The 20,431-nt window shown below is 36.0% G+C and overlaps 1 protein-coding gene across 18 annotated transcripts in view; it reads right to left on the reverse strand.

Moving 5' to 3' along the window:
* CADPS2 (calcium dependent secretion activator 2) overlaps positions 1-20,431 on the reverse strand; it is a 252,497-nt gene that overhangs the window by 29,168 nt on the left and 202,898 nt on the right. For 12 of the 18 annotated variants that reach the window (XM_026868446.1, XM_026868436.1, XM_026868441.1 and 9 more), the window contains 5 exons: positions 16,260-16,415; positions 13,412-13,559; positions 6,777-6,851; positions 3,338-3,421; positions 3,194-3,226 (listed from right to left, as the gene is read on the reverse strand). In XM_026868446.1, coding sequence (XP_026724247.1) covers positions 3,194-3,226; positions 3,338-3,421; positions 6,777-6,851; positions 13,412-13,559; positions 16,260-16,415 — 496 coding nt within the window. Of the gene's footprint in view, positions 1-3,193; positions 3,227-3,337; positions 3,422-6,776; positions 6,852-12,434; positions 12,450-13,411; positions 13,560-16,259; positions 16,416-20,431 lie in introns of all 18 variants that reach the window. The other 6 variants (XM_026868444.1, XM_026868431.1, XM_026868447.1 and 3 more) reach the window with 1 other exon arrangement.

The following is a 20,431-nucleotide window of genomic DNA, read 5'->3' on the forward strand; positions in this document are numbered from 1 at the left end:
TATTCTATGTTATTTTGCACTGTTCCTAGTATTTCTGTTGGTGTTTCAATTACCAAAACATACACAGTGATCATATAGCCCTTATACACAATGGCTGGGAAAAGCAATGGGAGCTCCTTGTGACTGTGCACGCTTCACTTCCTAAAGGGCATTCTGAAAAATGGAGACTTATGTTGAATGTTTTCCTAAACAGGTTAAAGAAAAAAAAAAAAAAGGATTAAACTCTTTTTTTGGATGAAGTTATTCATAATTCTCTGGCAAGATTAATGAATGGAAGGGTAAATAGCAACATTTTTACAAACATATCTGCCAAATGAACTGCAAGTCTGTGTCTACATTTCCCATCATGGTCCCGAGAAGTTGAGGGATGCCTTCTGGAAAGTGTGCATCTTCAATAACCTTTTCCTCAAAATGACCAAGATTAATCTAAGAATGTCCTCTTTGAATCCTTTATTATTTCTATTTTTATTTACCTTTTAACTTTTTTATCCCCTTTACTTCTCATCCTCTCTAAAACATTCTGCTACTATGAAGCACGTCTTTACAGAACGGGTTGTTAGGTGTTGGAATGGGCTGCCCAGGGCAGTGGTGGAGTCCCCATCTCTGGAGGTGTTTAAAAGTTGCATTTAAAAGTTGCAAAAGACATAACGCTTAGGGATATGATGTAGTTAAGAACTGTCAGTGTTATGTTAATTGCTAGGCTAGATGATCTTCAAGGTCTTTTCCAACCTTGATGATTCTGTGATTCTGTGCTCAGTACTACCTTCATTTTCTTGTAACACCTCTTTTGTCCAGTTCGTTTCTTCTTATTTCACTATAAACCATCATATTTTTCTCTCTTTGCCAAATATTGAGCCTGGTAATCAAAGATCAAAAATTCTGTTGAATTCATATACTCCAAAAAACTCCAAAGACCTTTTGCTCCACCAACTTCCTTCTTTCCAAGATCCACCAAGTGATTAACAGCTCTGTTTCAGGGATCCTAAGGACAGCGCTAAGACAACCCCGTGAAATCTGTGAATGGAGGTGGGGCACGGGGGCACAATGCAGCCATCTAACAAAGTGCAATTTTCCACATACTTGCAATTATATCAAATGAGCGAGCCTACTCTCAGCTTTAAGTCACTTTCACACAAGAAATTTTAAACCTTATCAGTTCAAAATACAGCCATACGAGGCATTTAATTAGATTCCGTGCAGGTTTGCTAGGTTACCATCACATGACCAAGAGCTCAGTGTAAATTCCTCACCCTGTGCCACCCCCCTCTCCACTTCTCACTTCAGATATGAGCCCAGGAGATGACCTTGTAATGTGATGACTTACAGCCTCCTTTTGCAGTTGCAATTTGTGTCTTCCACAACCACTGATTTTAGCTCCTATTCAGACAGGACACTTGCTGTCAGTTGTGACAGTAACATCTCTTCTCGGCCTCAACTGCATTTTCACAACAAGGGGAAGAATGTGAAGAATCAAAACCAAACCCCAGACTATCAAACTTCTTTAATCCAGGAAAAACATCCTCCAGAATTTGGAATATGTTTCCTTGGTCAGATCCATAGCCTCCTTGAAAGTACAGTTTGCACCTGTAGTTTACAACTGCAGTGCTGTAGTCCAGTTCCCATCTTTAGCTGTGGAAGAGGTATGTGAGATAGCTGAAAAGTAAAGGGGCTGTAAAAATGCAAGGATCCTGATAGGATCCATGTCTATGATCTGGTCATCTCTTCAGACCAAGTGACACCATCCAACGAATGTGAGAAAGCCAACGGGGCTCCAGCAACCACCTCCCTGATCTGCCTTCCCCTCTCTCCAGAGCAGTGTATCCCTGTGTGATCTGACTCACAATACTCCCCCGAGCTTATGACAAAGGTATTTTCCAGTCTCATCTTTATTGTAAACTTCAACATCAACGTATCAGGCCAATGGTAAAAGATTACATCTCTTTCTCACAGATATTCTATGTACTTTGGAGAGTTTTTCATGTTACCTGAAATAAGTCAATTAATTTGTAGTTTGTTCAGTAATGTTTTTCTTTAGGCTTTTGAGTCAAGTGCCTCGCCAAGGAACTTCTGGGGCAGCTCTACAGTGCAATGTATGAACAGCAGCTATTAAAATTAACTGGATATGAAGTCATTCCTTTGAATGCAGGATTGGGCCTACTTTCTTTGATTTCTTATAAAACACAAGAGCATTTATAAAATTCAACAAGAGATCCACATGTAACTAAATGTGAAAAAAATTCTGAAAACATAATCCAAACAGAAATGTTATAATTTGCTATCTTATGAATAAAACAAAGATAAAGATAGCAAAATATCAAATTCCAGAAACAGGTATTTTTCCTTTTTAGTATTTAATTTAAGCTTGCAAGAATTATATTTTTAAGTATAGAACTGCTGAAAGGATTTTTGGCCCCCATTCAGTCTAGCATATCCAGCATTCTTCTAGATTTGTAATTTTATTTTTTGTAAGGCCATTCAAATAATAATTTTAGTCATGTTTTTGCTATGCATTGAAAATAAGATTGTTTTAGAATCCCATCAAAAAGGGATGAGAACACAGACTTGTGAGAGAACAAAGGATATTTACTGACAATAATAATGACAATATTTGATAACTTCTTCCTTGCTTTTTTAAAAAGATCTACTATGATACTCTAATAAAGATATTGCTATAGCTCAATTTTGCCGTTATGTATAAAAGAGCTCCAACAGCTATCCTTTTTAGTTTTTATCTGTGCTACACAAACATTGTATAAGCTATGGTAAATCAAATAGAGATTTAGCAAGCAAGAGATTAAATAAACAAGATTAGATCCTGAAGTAAGAAATCAATACATAATGGATATTCAAGTATGATGCTTTTACTTGTTGCTTATCCTGTATATTTGAACAATTTAGCCAAATGACAGAAACATCCCTACAGAAGAGTATCTAAGTTACAATCCTCACTCTTCCACAACTGAAAAAGTACATTGAGAATAACCTTTCTAAGCTTTGCTTTGAGAGTTACTCATTGCTTGAGGGAAATGAAATGCCCTCTAAGGGCTGCAGTGGCTGTTTAAATACTCTGTGTAAAGCTGTAATGAATCTCTGTAGGAAAGCAAAATGTCAACAATAAAAAATGTGAGCTAACAAAACTATTTTTTGAATTTTTATGAACACGAGAAAAAAAAATTAAAAGGGTTGTACTTACAGGAACGTCAACATATTTTGCAGCTGCTTTCACCTTTAGAAAATTAAAACAACACACAGTAAGTGCTTATTACTACAGATTGCATACAATTTCAGAATTATGCACAGAAAGAAGAAGAGAACCACTGTGAATCCCAACACTTACAGTGAATGAAACTAATGATGAGAAGAAAGTGCCTTCATCGTATCTTGACAATTTAGACAGCACACCTTCTAACACTGAAACAACCTGGAGGAAAAGCACAGAGGAAATCTAAATGCACAATATGAAAATTAAATATTTGGAATGGGAATGTGAGTTTGTCTTCCTCAGATGTTTTTCAGCAGGGCAATGCAAACTGTAAATTTGGTCACTTTCACCATGCCACAAAGTGCTTAAATCAAGGACAACATTCTTTTCACAGCTTCACCTATCAATAGAAGTAATGGAAATCATTGAACCACTGCAGAAATAGAAACCTAACCCAAAAATTCTCCTGATGTGGGCCTGCTACCCAACACCACTTTGCTGACTCCAGAATATGTGGATAAATAGAGGAGTATGTGTATCCAGGATGTATTTTGGGTAGAAAACACATGTTACTTCCTAGGAGTACAGTTCCTAAGATCACAGCTTCAAAGATGATGGAGCACAATTGTTAAAGGTGGTGATCTCAATGTCATGTTTCTCTTCTCTTTGATACTGAATAGAAACCCAGCTCTGATTTCACCCAACAATTTAATAGTACAGAGTTTTCTGCCAGTAGTACATGCTGTTGAAGTGCTACTACATGTCTAAGAAGGGACAAGAAAATGTATGGACTAAGTCTCTGGTTTAATATGGTTCTTCTCCTTCATACTTTCACCTGCAATCCTCTGAGTAGTGTGACTCCTCAGGAAGTACCATGAAAAGGTGTTTTTGCCAAAATTTACTTCTGAAAAAAAAAGTCTTATTAAATGCATTAATTATAGCCTTAATCTTTAAGCTCCCTAATATTAGCCTTAAAGCAAACAAATCCCCTTTGTCATGTCCCTCTGTGATGTTATGTTGAACAAGTAATTCATGGTATATTACAGAAAAGAATCTGTCAGTTGTATCTGTGTGCATTTACTTTACAGATATGAATTGCTTTCCATTTTATATAAAAATTGTTTTAAAAGTCACCCCTTGCTCCCAACACAGTCATTCCCACAACCATGAGTATCATTTTATGAGTGTGAGTACAGAACAAAATTCCATCTGGCATGCTGTTAATGGGCACTGTAACAGTGTCACAACAGTGTCACCTCCAGAGGAACTGAGATCATCACTTTACAATAAGACCTGCTCTTAACAGTTCAAGGAGCAGGAGCAAGTGCAAAACTACATTTGTCATTTATCAATCTAACCTGTCATATTTACAGTGATTAATTAAGACACCAGTATGTAGGTGCTGATCAAGGAATAAAACCACATCACGAGATAGAGTGGCAGTTGTTTCTGCCCCCCATGCACAGTATAATTACAGTCCCTTTATTAGACAAATACCAGCTTTCTTCTTTGCCATTGCATGCCTGTGAGAAGCTGCTGTTCATACTTGAAGTCATTTTATCTGACTGGCGAGAATTTTTTCTGCAGGAGGGTGTTAAATCTTATTGTGCAAAGATCCACTATGGAAGGGGCTGATCTCACAAACAACATGGTGTCCACGAGGCCAACAAATGGTTCTAATACAAGTGAGACATGAAGAGCGCAAAGCATTGCAGTGTTAAGGATGTCCATTTAAATGAAAGACTTAGTTATGAAGCTGGAAACTTGTTTTCTGAGATCTCAGTGAATGGACATGTGAAGCTCTAAGAGCATTTCTGTGTATAACTCAAATTCTCTGAATTGGTTACCCTGAGACACACTGTGCTTTGTTTCACTGTTTTGTGTCATTCCTGTGATTTCTCAAATGCTTTAGCTTGGTAAGGCTTGTGTAAAAAATGCACAGTATAGTCTACCACGTAGACTCACTGAAGTGAAAAGACTTTTTTCATTTTCATAGATGACTTGCAGCTAAAAACAATGATTGAAACATTCCACTGGAACATGAAGGAAATAATACAGAGGCAAAGGCTAAAAAATAGTGAATAGAGATTAGATTTAAAAAATGAACAGACATGGATATCATGCACATTGATGTGAAATTTTCCTGCCCAAAACCAAGACTGAAACATCAGCCTTCCTCTGTACCCTCAAAGGCTTTCTGCTTTGATATAGAAGCAATCAGGATATCACTGGCATTTCACATCTCAAGTGAGGAGAAACTGTTTAAGCTTCTAATGATCAGACAATGACACAGAATATATACTTCCTATTCCAAGATTTCAACCTCTGGTAATAGTATATGTGATAACTAATAATGCAAATCCTTCTGTATTGACAGCAGTTGTCTCCAGAATTTCTTGTACATATATACAGGAGGAATATGACTTTTATCTTTCTCCTATAATCTCAGATATTTAAAAAAAATAAACAAAAGGCTTAACTTCTAATATTGATTTGCCCTGATTAAATTCCCCTTTCTTCCTCTTCAATAACACTAAAAACATAAACTGACAGGTTAGTTCAGAGTGATGACAGGCATCATATGAAACAAAACTGTTGAGCTGAACCATTTGTGGTTATGCTTACATAGAAACTTCAGATAAAAAATGTGTGGTTTCTATCAGTAAGTGGACACATTTTGCTTAAACTTCTACAATGATTCTACAAAGCCTTCCTCTTCAACTCCTGTGCAAGCATGGTGGGTGTCAATACGAAAAGAGATTCCTGCTCCCAATACCCCCTGCCAGCAAGCTGTGACAAGTGAAAATGAAGGCATGATGAAAATATGACCAGTCTTATTTTTTGTCACTAACTCACAAATTGTAAATGTATGGCTTATTTCTGCTACTTTGAAAATTGGATATTTCTGGGTAGTTGCAATGCAGAGATAACAAAACTTCTTATAAAATCTTTCTCTTCTCTCATTATTTACTGTGTCCTTCAAACTATTAGGGAATGAAAACTTTTATATCAAGTACTTAAGACTTTTGCTGGAGTAGAGGTGTTACAATAACACAAGACATTGTTTACATTTTCTTCACTTATTCTCCTAGTCTCTATATCATGCCAAAACATATTTTCTTTTCAAATATAAAAATCTACAAAGTCAATTTCCAGAAATAGCAATGTATACAATATTTTTACATTAAATGATTTGTGGAACAAAATCTCATAAAAAATTTACACTGACACTCTGGATGTTATCCATCTCTAAATACAAAATTTAAATACTACTCAAAAAATAAAACATACTATTACTTAAGATATTGACACAATCAAGTCCTACCAGTTCTACTAGCTGCTAGCAGACATACAGAAGAGAAACTTCTCTGATTAGCAGCTTGCACAGAAATTGTTTACCTAATAGGTTATAAAATTCAATTTTGTAAATTCAGTATTATTTGCAAGACTATTATTTACAAATCATGTTGCTATCCCGGCAATCTCACTATCCCTTGTGATATTTAAAGACATTTCAGAAGTTCAAGAGATATATTTTCTGCTTTATTATGAATTAAAATCTAAATAGTTTTACCTTTGAAACAAGAAGTGAAATAATTTCTTTAACAGTTTCTTCAATCAAGTCATCTATTTTTGAATGGTATTGTTGCTGTATTTCAAAAGATAAAGAAACATTAGCATGTATATGAACACACACTTTTGTCATAAGTCATAAATGGTACAAAGCTGATAACCCTGCCAGATCAGATTTACTTAAAATTATCATTTTGAACATCAGAAGAACAAACCCTTGAAAATGATCCACCCAATCAACACTTTCTTACATTCTGTGTTGAAAATTTTCCCATGTACACTGTTGAGTTAAGCAGCTAATAGGGTTATTATTTAGATGAATTGAGTTCTTATTCTTATTCAGGCGAAGGAATGTGAAGGATACTTTTTGTCTTCTCCTATATAATTAAGGTGGCCATGTATTTTTTTCTAAAGGGTTGGTTTAGCTGGAGAAGCAAAAAGACTAGAAAAAGATTTAATTAATACAGCATTTCATGTCTGACAACTCTCATTCATAAGTTATTTTAAATGTCCTCTAGAAATAAAATGAGGTCCAATTGTTCATCCTAAAAGAGCCTTTCTGTTAGCACAGTGAGCTGCAGTTTATACAAATCTTACAATATGCTCAAGCAAGGGCAAAATTAAAATTTCATCAACAAAGCAGAATAGATGGTAACAAATTAATAGGCCATAAAAGGCATAATAAACCAGACTTCATTCTTCATAGCCTTTTTCTTTTGCTTTTTCATAAAGAAGGTGTCTTTAAGTAAATGCTTTTAAAATAAATCTGAAAGACTTTTTAGATAATACTACAGAGTTCCCTCCTAAAATTAACAGGAACTAGGGATCCCATTCTGTCAAGGAGGCACATCAATTTAAACAGTAATTCTTCCTTTAGAAACATTTATCTGACAGCAAAGATTGCCCCCAATAGCCACTTCACAGAAAATGTGACTTGTAAAGACTAACCCTATCTTCATAGTTCAAGGCTACTTGGAGCAGCTAACAGCATAATGCTCAAAGTACTGAGGTCAGTATAAACATTAGCCTAACTTAGCAGCAGTCTGCTGAATAGTTTTCAGAGCTGTAAGTTTTCAAAGGCAATTTTTTGTCTGTCTCAGAGTTGCCATAAAAACCAAAACATTAAATCTGATGTGCTTCATATACTTAGGAATGATTTTCTAAATAGCACACCTACCAAACTTGTATTTAAATTAAGAAAGAGTAAAACTATGAAGTGGGTTTCCTGCACATATGTATCTGTTCCCAGTCCCAACACCAAGTGTTCTAATTTTTGGTTTTAATTTCTTTAAAGTTTAAAACCACTTGGAAAATGTGAATACATGTCTCAGACAAACATCAGCAGACATCCTGGAAGTCTGAAAGAATGTATTAGAAATTCATCAAAGAATTTTCCATAGTTCCAGATATATTTTATTCTAATCATATCAATGTTTGACCAATTCTCTTGATATGCTAAGGACTTCACCCCAAACGGTCTGACATCTGTTGCTCACAAAGCCTTTAGAAGGCAATCACTTCTTACTCTCTGAAAACAATAAATGATTACTCTCCCACAGATGCATGTCAAAACCATACATATTCCTATGGTCCATGAAAAATCAGAGGTCCCTCCCATAAAATGTTTGCAGTCTCCACAGCACATTAAATTAATGGATCTATGTATATTCTGAGATGAGTTCCTATCTTTTTGCTTTTTCTATTTTCTTTTTTTGTTTGTTTGTTTTTTTAATCTCACCATATGGCAAATAAATTTTGTAGGAATGGAATATAATCAGTAACTTCACTGTGTGACCAAGAAAAACAAAAACTCAATCAAATTATTCAAAAATCACAAGCTTCCAAAATCATGACATTTATTTAGAAATAATTTAAAATTTTTTAAATGACTTTAATTTTCTTTTATTCAAGATCTATTTTGCAAACTATGAGATCATAAATTTTTTAACCCACTCCTCCCCAATGCCAACTTCCACTAAAACAGCCACCCCTGATAAAACAAAACTTCAGATCCCTGTGGAAGATTATTTGACTTCAGGAGACAGGCTTTAAAAAGATGACAAATGCTGTAGAATTTGTGATAAAATTGTATGAGATGACAAGGTTGTATGCATGATCCTGAAATAAGCACCTATAGGACTGCAGCTTTCCTCTTTCTGTTGAGCTTGCTCAGTGAGAGCAGACAAATCTACGTAATTTTTCAACACATTTATGGATAGTTATTCCTTTATACTCCTCTGCTGGCTGATGTGATCACAATCCACATGGAGTCTGAATCTAGACAAGTCAGCTACCACAGCTAAATTATTTGAATACATGTTGCAGAGCCTTTCAGCATCATCCCAAGGCCCCTGAAGGGCGCTCCTCTTTTCCATCTGCCCTAGATTAACTTCCAGTAAAATATGAAATACAGCTGCAGCTGCAGGAGGTACATGGGAGAAAACTATGCTTAGTGGCAAAGTGTGTCAGGAGATGTAACCAAACAGGACTGTCTTTTGTGGACAATCCAGCCGGTCTTCCAAACGTGGTTCTTTGATCCTAGTAGCATTTGGAAGAAGACAAAGTATTTTAGCACCTTTTGACACTTGTGGTTTTGGAGTTTGTTTCTAAACCCTGTGATGGTTAGCTGAGAACTGTAACTTGCTCATTTCTACAATATATTCAATTTTATTTTCCATTCTACCTCATTATGTTCCAATATTGGAGATAGTTTTTTAATTACTTTTATTTTAAAGATTTTCAAGCTACCTTTCCTTCATTTGTTTTAAGGTTGAATGGCTGTGAAAATAAATTGCACACGGTCATCTGAATAGAAATTGATACTGCCAACATATAACATTACAATATTACATACATATTAAATTGTCTCTGCACTTTTACTGTCAAATCAGCTATAATCCTCTACGACTTATGCAGTTCAATGAGTCTTCTCCTTGAATTCCATGAAACAAAATAGCTTCAGAAACAAAGTTCATCAAATTAAAACCCACTTCTCCCTAAGTTTTTCTACAGCAATGTCTGTGCCACATTCCCCTGAAATAGCACATCACTCATTTTTCCCCAAATTGAAATGTCTCTCTTCTTTTATAAACATGATGGAATACTGGGAGACTGGAATTCTGAAGCAACTAAAATAGCTTCCATACCCGTCCCACTATGAAGCACTCAACAGTATGGACCAATGACATTTATTCTGTTCATGCTGCTCAGTTACACAAAACAACAAATAAGGTGTGACTCAGATCTAAGGTCCTGCTTGGATCTAATGATCTGTCAGCCTAGAGTGGCCCCAGAAATATTTTCTATTTGATTCTTGTCTCCAGCAGTATTTCCTGTGTGATTCTTACCCAGCATACTCAAAAAGGTGAATGTTGCCAGAACACTGCAGCATGTAGATCATAAAGTTACAAGTTAATAGGTTTTAAACTATTTAACACAAATAACAAAGGCCAAACAATCTCTGGATTCAATGTGGTATGACAGAAAAGGTTTCCCTTACTGATACTATTCATTTGTCTTGGGATCCATGGACTGTAAAGGAGTAGCATCTGTTGGCTTCTGGTTAAGGAAGGGAGGAAGTGGGATACTGCTCACTGCACAACTACCCAAGATTACATTCATTGAAACTAAGAAGCTGAGCAGGTAACTGAGAAATAGCAGCAACTGGTATGTTACTTAGCTGTCTTGCTGTACCCTTCCTCTGTACTCCATGAATTGCCATTCTGGTTGTTCACGAAGCAGGCTGCAGGCACCAACAGTTAGTCTGAGATAAGGCGATTCTCCCCTGGACCTGCTTCTTAAACCCTCGTAAGGCAGCTGCCAATGAATGCAGAAGGCATCCAGCCAGCTGAGCTCTCTTTAAACACAATGTACTGATCATGCCTGTAACCAAATCATGCCATACTTCTCTTAAGCTTTAAGATGATACCTGGAAGGCAAGGAGGGGAGGGAGCTCCCTCCTAAATGGCAGACTTAGTGACTCTTTATGAGAGTGGGCTTAACTGGCAGACATTTGGGAAAATGGTGAGCAGTGCATGAAGTAAGGTAGAAAAACCTGGGGATTCAATCAAATTTAAACTCTAAACTCAAGGTGGCTATGATTGCTAACCATGACTAGAATGCCCTAGTTACAAGGTAAGTGAAAACTCCCTCCTATCCAATAAGTCAGGGTGAAAACTTCCTGCATCTGACTCTACTTGAGCAAGATATACAACTGTTGATAGCTCCATATAGGGAATAAAAAGATCATGCTGTAGTCAAGGAGATGTTTGAGTCTAGCCTTCTAATTAAATAACACCTTCCATCACTTGCAGAGGAAGGTCTAGAAACTGTCAGGTAGATATTCAGTGTTAAGTTTTAGGTGAACGAACAGCCCTTTAAAAATTTTAACACAGGCCTTATGGAGTGCTCTACTTGACTGGCATAAAGGACCATGTTCAAAACTAAAATGAAGATGAAAGAGGGCAAGAGAAAGAAAGGTAATATGGAAAAGGTTTCAAGACCAAGTGGCTAAGTAGGAGTACCTTGAAATGCCAGAGCTCCTTTAGAGGAGTCAGAAGTGCAACTATTTATGTTATGTGTAGCTCTCCTGCCTGCTTTGACAAATGGTCAGATTCCAGATGTATCTTACCCAACAAATCTTGAAGCATTTCAAACAACTATGATATCTGCTACAAGCAATCAAAAAGCCATTTTTTTCTTAATCTTCAGAAAGAGACTTGGCAATGGAAGAAACTAATAGACAATAATTCAAAGTTTAAAATGAAGTTTCCACATTATCTGATGATTTCTGATAGATGAAAAATTTGAGGCTTCTTTGGCTTACTGAATGAATTGAGAAGAAGATTAACTTGGGGACTTTAAAAGAAGTATGTATTTCATCACAGGTATGCTAAATTGTCAAACTCTTGCACTGAAATGAAGCACTGGGAGCATCTGGGGTCATGGTTAGACCTAGCATGGAACAAGTGTGGTATTTCTGTATTGGTGTTGTGAAGGGTGTATGATGGAGCTTGAAAATCTAGAGAAAGGGAAAATTTCAGAAGACAATCAGGTGAGTGTCTGTGGTCCAAAAGGTAACTGTGAATGCTCAACTTTGGCTCTGAGGGGACTGGCTGCCAATGTAGGAGGCGTCATCCAGAGCAGGTGAGAGGAACAGTTTGACTGTGGAGAATGAGTCTACACTATTTGTCTGCAGGTTTTTATGGAGGGACTGGCATTGCCTGTCCCCAGAGAAGGGTGGGCAAGTGTGTATTTGCAGGTTACTGCTTGGACAATAAAAGGTGAAATGGCATCACAAGTCTAAGGCAAAGAGTTGCTAGTTGTGGATTACTTCTGATGAGCCTGAAACAAGTTGTCTGCTGCTCTTTTTTCCTCAATGAGGGTGAAAGAGTCCATAACTTTGTGACTAGATAAGACAGGACACTGGGTCTGAAAAGTGTAAGAGTGAAGAATTCATCTGGAACCATCTTAAGAGGATGAACAGGGATAGAAGGATTGAGAAGCTGATGATCAGTCTGTCGCAAGGTGAGGCTGTAAAGGAATTCTGAGGTCTAGGCTATCAAATTAACAAGAAAAGCAATATTACCATTTAAAATAAAAAAGTGGCTGTTAACCAAAGCAAAAATACATGTTAAAAAACAAAAAAAACCACACTTACCCATTGACTAGCAAACTGGCTCATGTCATGGAAAACCAAAAGGAAAAATAAAGATGACAGAGTAGAACAGGAAAATGATGAATGTCTCATTGAATTGGGGGGGGAAAAAAAAAAAAGACAATTACATCAAATATGCTAACTTAAAAAGATGAGTCAATAAAATGAAAAGCACAGCACAGAAATGAAAAAATCAACAGAAATAATATGACCAAATAATGTAAACATGAAACTGCCCAAAACAGACATACTTTTTCTTGTCAAATTCTGACAAATGTTTTTACCTTCACTCCAAATTAAACAATTACATGCATTATCACAGAAAGAACAGTTTTAATTTTATGTTGGTGTCTACACAGTATGCCCTTTTCAACTTCACACTGATGAGAGTGACAACATGGGAAGGACAGTAGTCAGTGAAGTCTAAATATCCTTCAAAAGCACATCAGTGCTCCACCGTGGAGGTTCTGGCAGCAGACTACTGCCAAAATGGCTCCCATCCTTGGAAATCAAATAAAAAAATCCCATTAAATTACTTGATTATTTCTTTTCTCTATTTTCAACATGTATACAGGCATGAATTCTGGGTATACAAGCCACTTAAAAACAAACCTTACTCATTTAAAACCTGGCTCCAAAGCACAATGTCTTGGCTCTATTTTACTATTATAAAAGAGTCCTGAAGTGGGCTGTTTCTCTGCTGCAACCTAAGAGAAATTCCTAGAGGGGCTGTGAGTCAAGAAATCCTCTGAATGTTCAACAGACACAGGTCAAAGCAAATAAATTACAGAAGCACTCTGTGTCTTCTCTGGTGGGAGATGAGGGGTTGTATCTTGCATGATGCTTCTAGGAGGCAGTCTATGCATGCTCCTGTACAGACAGATTCAGCTAGTTTGAAATGAATCTACTAAGGACTGTCTGAAGTGTGAGATGTTTAAGATTAACTGAACATAGGAATAAACATACAAAATTCCATTTACCTCTTGCCCTCCATCCAGTATGCAGAGTTTAGCTGTCTGTTTTTTGGCATCAACTAAAACATTAAACATTGTACACAGAGAAGAAGGGATACGCAAGTCCGTTGATTTGTTTGTCTTTTGCAGCTTGAGTTCAAATGCAATTCTTGTTCTGTTTATTAAAACACAATTCATAACATAAATCTCTCTGGTAATTCTGAACAACAGTGTATAAATGTATCAACCTCACTAAACATGTTGGTTTAACAGTGTACATGCATGTGAGAGCATCTTAGAAACAAAATTCTCTAAGTGCAGAATATCCACCCATTCAATAAATGATTGCATTGATGGTAATCTCAAGGTTCTGCACTGCTTCAGCTAATTCAGTTGAATAATAAAAGTATTATCTTCTTGCATACTAGATAACAATATGCTTCCTTGTATGATGACTAAACAATTTAAAGCAATGGAAATACCCCACATTTTCCAGCTCTTCAGTGTTAAAAGGCAGTTTATCATACCAAATACTTGTTTCTAAGAAATATAATTAAAAAAAAATCTTTTGGCTTTAATAGAAAAGAGAATTGTATTGAAGAAAAGGAGTTTATTATTAAGCAAATATGAATATTTATATTGAAAAGTAAGATATATCAGGAGATACCTAAGACAAAACCCCCTGTTTTCTTTTCACATCAGTGTAAATAAGGGGCAACGTCACTACAATAAATTATAAGAGTTCAGAATATATATAGAAGTAATGCCTTATTTCCACCCTTATTTTTAAGTGTGGTACCAGAAACTGACACAAAATTTTAAGAAGATGGGCACAGAAGGATCCTATTTCCATTTTAAAAAGTCTTTCAGATCATATTAATATCACAGTAAGAGTTACAATAGAGTAGTTCCATCATTCTTTTCTGAGTTGCTACTGTCTAATACAATCCATCCTACGGATATAATTTAATTTTCTTTGTTATCTGATATATAGTATCTTTGACCACCCCAAACCACAATTAGTGCATTAACACTAGTATGTCATGTATTAACTCTAAAATATTAATACGTTTTATATATTGACACTAGGATAATTCTCTAATATTAATTAAACCTTATTTATTGCCAGCAGAATATTCTTATTCTCTACAAAAGCAAGCAGTAAAAATGTCAGGATTGGTATCACAGACCAAAAATTGATCCATAAGGAATTCTTTTTGTATTGCCTCTGTGCTAATAATTCTGTTCTCAGCTTCTGGTTGTGATCCCGGCAGCGAGCCATTTTTAACCTATTTTGTGTGTGACAATCCACACAGTCAAATCTGTATGATGCAAAGTTTTAGGTAATGACATGTGGCATTAGATTTACTGCCTAGGAGAAATGCAAGTATTTATATCAACACAATTGCCTTTCCCACATAATCTTTAAAAGACATAAGATAAATTTGAAAAGATTATTTTTTCAAGAAATTATTTTAACTAGTACTAATTATTTACATTTTTGTATTTTAGTCCTGTTGATAAGAGTCCCGGTGTAAAGATTCTTTCATTTTTTTCCAGGCTCAAAGTCAAGATAATCAATATATAACTGTTTCTCAATGCTATTGCTTTTATGGTTGTTAAGACTAAGATTACACTGGTAGTGTCCCAGTCCTCTGAAATTTCACCATTTTTCTAAGCTTTGTTAGATATTTGTAGTTGACTGAGCTTCTATGCCAAATTCTTTAGAGCTGATGTATGTAAGCTTACCTGACATCAGTCTTAGTAGATATTGTCTCATATCTTCCTTTGCTAGAGCTTAAACTTCTATACAATTTACTATATCATCCCCCTTCCAAAATCAAATAGAAATACTTGTGAAATTATTCTGCCTTTTTAAACCATGATTTCATCACTGTAGCTGTAGCAACAGGCTCATACACTAAGCCTGAGGTTCTCCTTGTTCCTAACATGTTTAACAGAAAATAACAAAATACTATGTTATCAGATTTAACCTTAGTGTACGTTAAAGGTTCTCTGTTTCTTTAGCCTTCCTTATTAATGTTGTATATTTTCTGATTGACACTATTAAATTGTCTACACCTTCTTTATTTTTCCCCCATTTTTCTCTTTATTTATTTTTTAAAAATCAGTATTTTTATGTCCAGACTGAGCTTTCTCTGTAGATGGGATCATGGCTTCCACAGAACCTAATAGGAGATCCCTGTAAATTTTTTAGGCATACAGTTATTTCTTCTAAACTCAATGATATGTACTGAAAGCTATGGAAGACATCTTTTTAGATCACTTATGCTTAATTTAAAAGAATGTACCCATAATTATAAGATACGTCTCAAGAAAATAACAGCACTATGTTTTCTATAATCTCTAGAAGCTTAGCAATATAAAACTCAATTTCAGTTGGATGACTTACAGATAACCTTCTTCTGTTTATTGTATAAATTCAGAAATGCCATTTACTCTGGTTTGTAATATATTTCTTAGAGACAGTAGTCTAAACCAGTAAGTAATATTATTAACTGAAAAATAATATAGTAATGAAGAAGGGAAATTTACAGAAAGAAAAAAGGATTTCTTCTAGCAGAATTCTGAGATTTGTTAATATTTGCCACAAATATGAAAAAGAGATTTGGTTTATTCACTTCCAAGGGTCCATTCACAACATATGTAGAAATTCTCCTTGGCATTTCCTACATGTAGCCAAATTGCTGATCGCCAGATGCTGAGAAATACACACATGTCACTATCTCTTTACAGTTGCCCTGATTCCTATGACAGGATTCTGGTACAGATGTACCTCTGAGAAGCCAGTATGGCTGCTTCTATCTTAATTTTCAAATCTCTACCAATTTTTAATTAATGATTTCAACTGTACCTTTTAACGCAGGCTTCTATCATGTCAGTGGCCATGAGTTTAAGTCTCTGCTCTAAATGGTGGGCAAACTCTGGTTCTGGCCAGTGAAGGTCAAAAACAAACATCTGCAGAGCATCCAGTTTCCAGAAAAGATCTTCTGATGTAGCTGAGCCATTGCTATAAGAGACAAAACAAAACAAAGTCCCCAAGAAACAGAAGATAAATGTGTGGATGTCTATCCCAGTTCCCACAGAATTATGTAAGGTAGTAAGATGTCCATATCACACCATCTTCCTCCTTCACTTCACTTCACTTCACTTCACTGTATCTTATAGCACAGTTGCTCTTATTCCAAGAATGCAAAAATGGTCATGGAAAATTTTAAATAATTACCATTAGGGTGAAAAAAATAAAGTTTTCTCATCTGTTAGCAGAGAAATATGACAGGTTAGGGAGGTAGATGGGATGTCAGGGAACATGGAAAACGAAGTAGCTCAAATTTCAGATCAAGACAGGAAAAATAAAGGGTACAGGAAATATTAATTATTAACAAACTTTTCAAAACAGTGAAGACTTTGCGCATATGTGTTCTCGCCTTCATAACTCTGGTAGATGAGCCTACCAAAGAAATGAAGATGCAAGTAGTAATATTGTACAAGAGATACCCAGACAAATAGTCCCTTGATAAATGCTCATTAATTCTGAGGGAATAACATCAGATCCTGGTGGAAAAAAAGAGAACAGAGACTAAAGAATTTGTGCACAAACAATACAGGGGATTAATATGGTTCTGTGTCTTCTCAGTCTATTCATGTAGTTTTAAAGTTCTTCCACTTTAAACTGATTACTGAAGTTAAAGACTTTTGCTTGTGATAAAATACAACAATTTAAGGCTAATTTTAGGAGTAACTACAGTCATACTTCCACTGTCATCATGGATTAACTACATTTTCATGATGCGTTATATTCAATGTCTGGGTTATTGTTTAAGGACAGTTCTACTACACAGCATGGCATTCCAGGATGTTAGTGACAAAGGTAACCAAAACACAGCCTGACAGTCCCAACTCAGATCCAAATAGATTAAATATATCACTACTGCTATTTTCTTTCTTCCGTCTCATGACAAAATAACATCATTATCAAAGTGTTAAGTGACCCCAGCCTTCAAGGAAGGAGCCAGTGAGTGCTGAGTGTGCTCAGGACAGATCAGGGTCAGATTAAAAAACAAGAAAAAAAGATAGAAATGACCTCTAATATCTGACCACCCAATGCACCAGGCAATACTCAGGCAGTAGCACCACTACTGGTTTACACCAGGTTAGCGAGACAGTGGTCAGTGAAGTGAAGCACATCTCATGTTTGGGGCTCTGAAGAGGCAGCGTGGATGCAGCAGGAGCACTGCTTTGGTCTCACAGCACCCCAAAACCTTCCAGACCCACCCAACTGCCCTCTTGCTCTACTGCCTTAATGCTACCAGAGCCATCGCTGTCTTCCACTGAGCAATGCTGTCTCAGTGCTGAGAGGGGCTGCAGTGGGTGACAAGCTGGGAGCATGGGTGCCCGCCTAAGGAAAAGGCTGGCTCCAAGCGACCAACTCTGACTGCAGCTCTGGTTTTAAATGGTGCATGTTTTGATACCTTCACTATGCATAGCAGGATATTTCACCATTTTATACAGGCTTTTGTGAGTTCATGCATATTTTCACCACTTATTTTAAACAATAATTTCTGATTTTACATTATATTGTGCTCCTGAAAGAAAACAGCAGAAATAGGAGAAAGGCCCATGGGACTGCTCAGGTTACAACTTGCATAGGGATGTTACCTGTTAAGGCTGGACCTGAAGAGGGAGCACTTTTATACACTGTTTAATTAAGAAATAGAAATAACAAACCACCAAAACTTCTCAGAAAGTTTATAATCCTGCTAAACTGTTAAGTTATATGATAAGCAAATATTGAAGATATCGTTACATCTCCTGTGTGCATTGGCAGTGAGTGAAGTTGTAGATACTATGTTGTACACATTATTTAATTCAAAAGTGACTAAGTCAATTTTAAAAATGACGGGTAAAAGAATAAGACAAATTATATAAGTACAGAAATGGGAACAACATCAGTATATATATTACAGTTGTTAACACATTTTCTAGAAAATAAACCATATTTTTTCAAGAAAGAGAACTATCATTTTTCATCATCAGATCACATAATTTAACCAGTTTTTATTCTTCCATAGTGTTTTCTTTTTCACCTAATGGAATTCCAAATGAAATTCTTTAGGACTCAGGAGGACTAATGTGCTCTCCATAACATCAATGTATTCTTATGCACGTTCACTCCCTGGTAACCACTTAATTTGGTTTCATTAGACTACCAAGTAAAGTTTCACAATTATAATAAATGCAATAATAGACACAGGTTCATGAAACACTAATTCATTCTGTGAGAAATTTTAATCGATTCATTCTCTTTTCATATAATTTTGAGCTCCCATTCTTCAATTTTTTATTCAGCACTGTCCAATGACGTATGAATCTGACTAACACATTATACTAATAAGATGGGGAAAGAAAACAAAGGGCTACAACAGAAACTATTTGTTCCTAGATCACATACCCAGACACAGTGTCTAATTTGTTTGTTAAATATTGCAGAAAACTGTGATTTCAATCATCTTGTTATTGTTATTTGTACCAGATAGTTGTTTTATCTGTATTTTAGGATTTTTCCTGGCCCTTATTCAGTAAAAGCATCAGAAACAGTATTGTCAGCGCATACCTCAATACCTTGAAGTGATTGTACAGTCTATAGATTTGCTTTCCCTACTAGGAGCTGGTTAGATCACTTCAGGGTTTAATACTCCATGAAGTGTAACATGAAGAAGAGCGAAATCCAGTTTTAATGTCCTGCTGGCAGCAGGAGGAATTCCTGTATTAAAATCAAGCCACCAGAGCATTTGAATCTCCATCCATAATTTTTTTTTTTTTTTTTTTGCAAAGGGTCAGGACACATTCTTGGCTATTGAAAAGTTTTTATTTCGACACTTATGGTAAAGCTACTCCAATCTAATGAATGGAATAAAACTGCTCTACCAGGAAATTGAACTGGTACTCTTTCTTTAAAAACTATATTTAATATTATCTGTATTTTTTTTTTAATTAAGCACAAACTCCACTGTTCAGCTGGTCAAAACTTAAGCTTTCAGCACTACTTCTTTGTGCAAAAGGTACTGTCTAGTTGTCCACTTTTTTTTATTCAAGTCACGGCAGTAAGAAGTTTCCAGTTACTAAAAGAGGCAAATATTATGCCCATCCTAATTGTTTGGGTTTTATTTTCATGGCAATTTAACTTTGTATTTGGTCAGACTTTGACTGGCAGAGCAGAGCAGAGGTCCATTTCAACCTGAATTATGTTATGGCTTTATGCTTTGCATCATACTGAACACAGCAAAAAAAGGGCCAAGGCATAATGCTTCTCCAAGACCCTGCAGAATATTAAATTTAGGAGCTGCATACAACCTTCTAAGTATTTCACTTATCTGCTACAACTCAGAGAGGAAGCTTCTCACTAGGCTTGCCAGCTACCTAAGTAGTAGCAATTAGTCAAACAGTCCACTAATAAAGCACACTGGCTGCAAGATCAGCACACACATGACTCCAGAGTAGGTGCAGAATATATAATTTCTTGAGTAGATTGAAACTCCATAGGGTATCTTGGGATATGAAAATATAGGAGAAATATTAATTATCAAAGGACATTCTCAATCAACCACAAGATTCAAAAGCAGCAGCTTCCATTCCTGTAAAATTTACTGAGTAGTGATGGTGATTTTATAAATCACTGCATTTATCTTTTTTTTTTTAAGGTTATTACTGAGTTACTACCCATTAATATTTTGTGAGGTGTGTTTACAAAACAGGGCACCAGCTCTATGTCCTTTGTGAGCCTCCAGTTTGTAAACTCCAGCTCTACTTCCTCTGTGCTGTCTCAAGACATAAATTCAGGGCTCAGAAAGTCAACTGAGAACTTCATAGAAAACGATTTTCAGTAATTACAAAGTCAATGGTGCTTAACCACATCTCTCTTATTTTTCACCAGCAGATGAGGGGGAAGGATGGAGCAGAACTCTGGCAAGTAACAGCTTGTTACAGCTTTGTCCCTCGAAGATATTAGGGCAGAGTTACTTCTTG

This window comes from Athene cunicularia (genome assembly GCF_003259725.1).
Source record: "Athene cunicularia isolate RWA chromosome 1 unlocalized genomic scaffold, athCun1 chr1_part2, whole genome shotgun sequence".
Classification (NCBI taxonomy): Eukaryota; Metazoa; Chordata; class Aves; order Strigiformes; family Strigidae; genus Athene; species Athene cunicularia.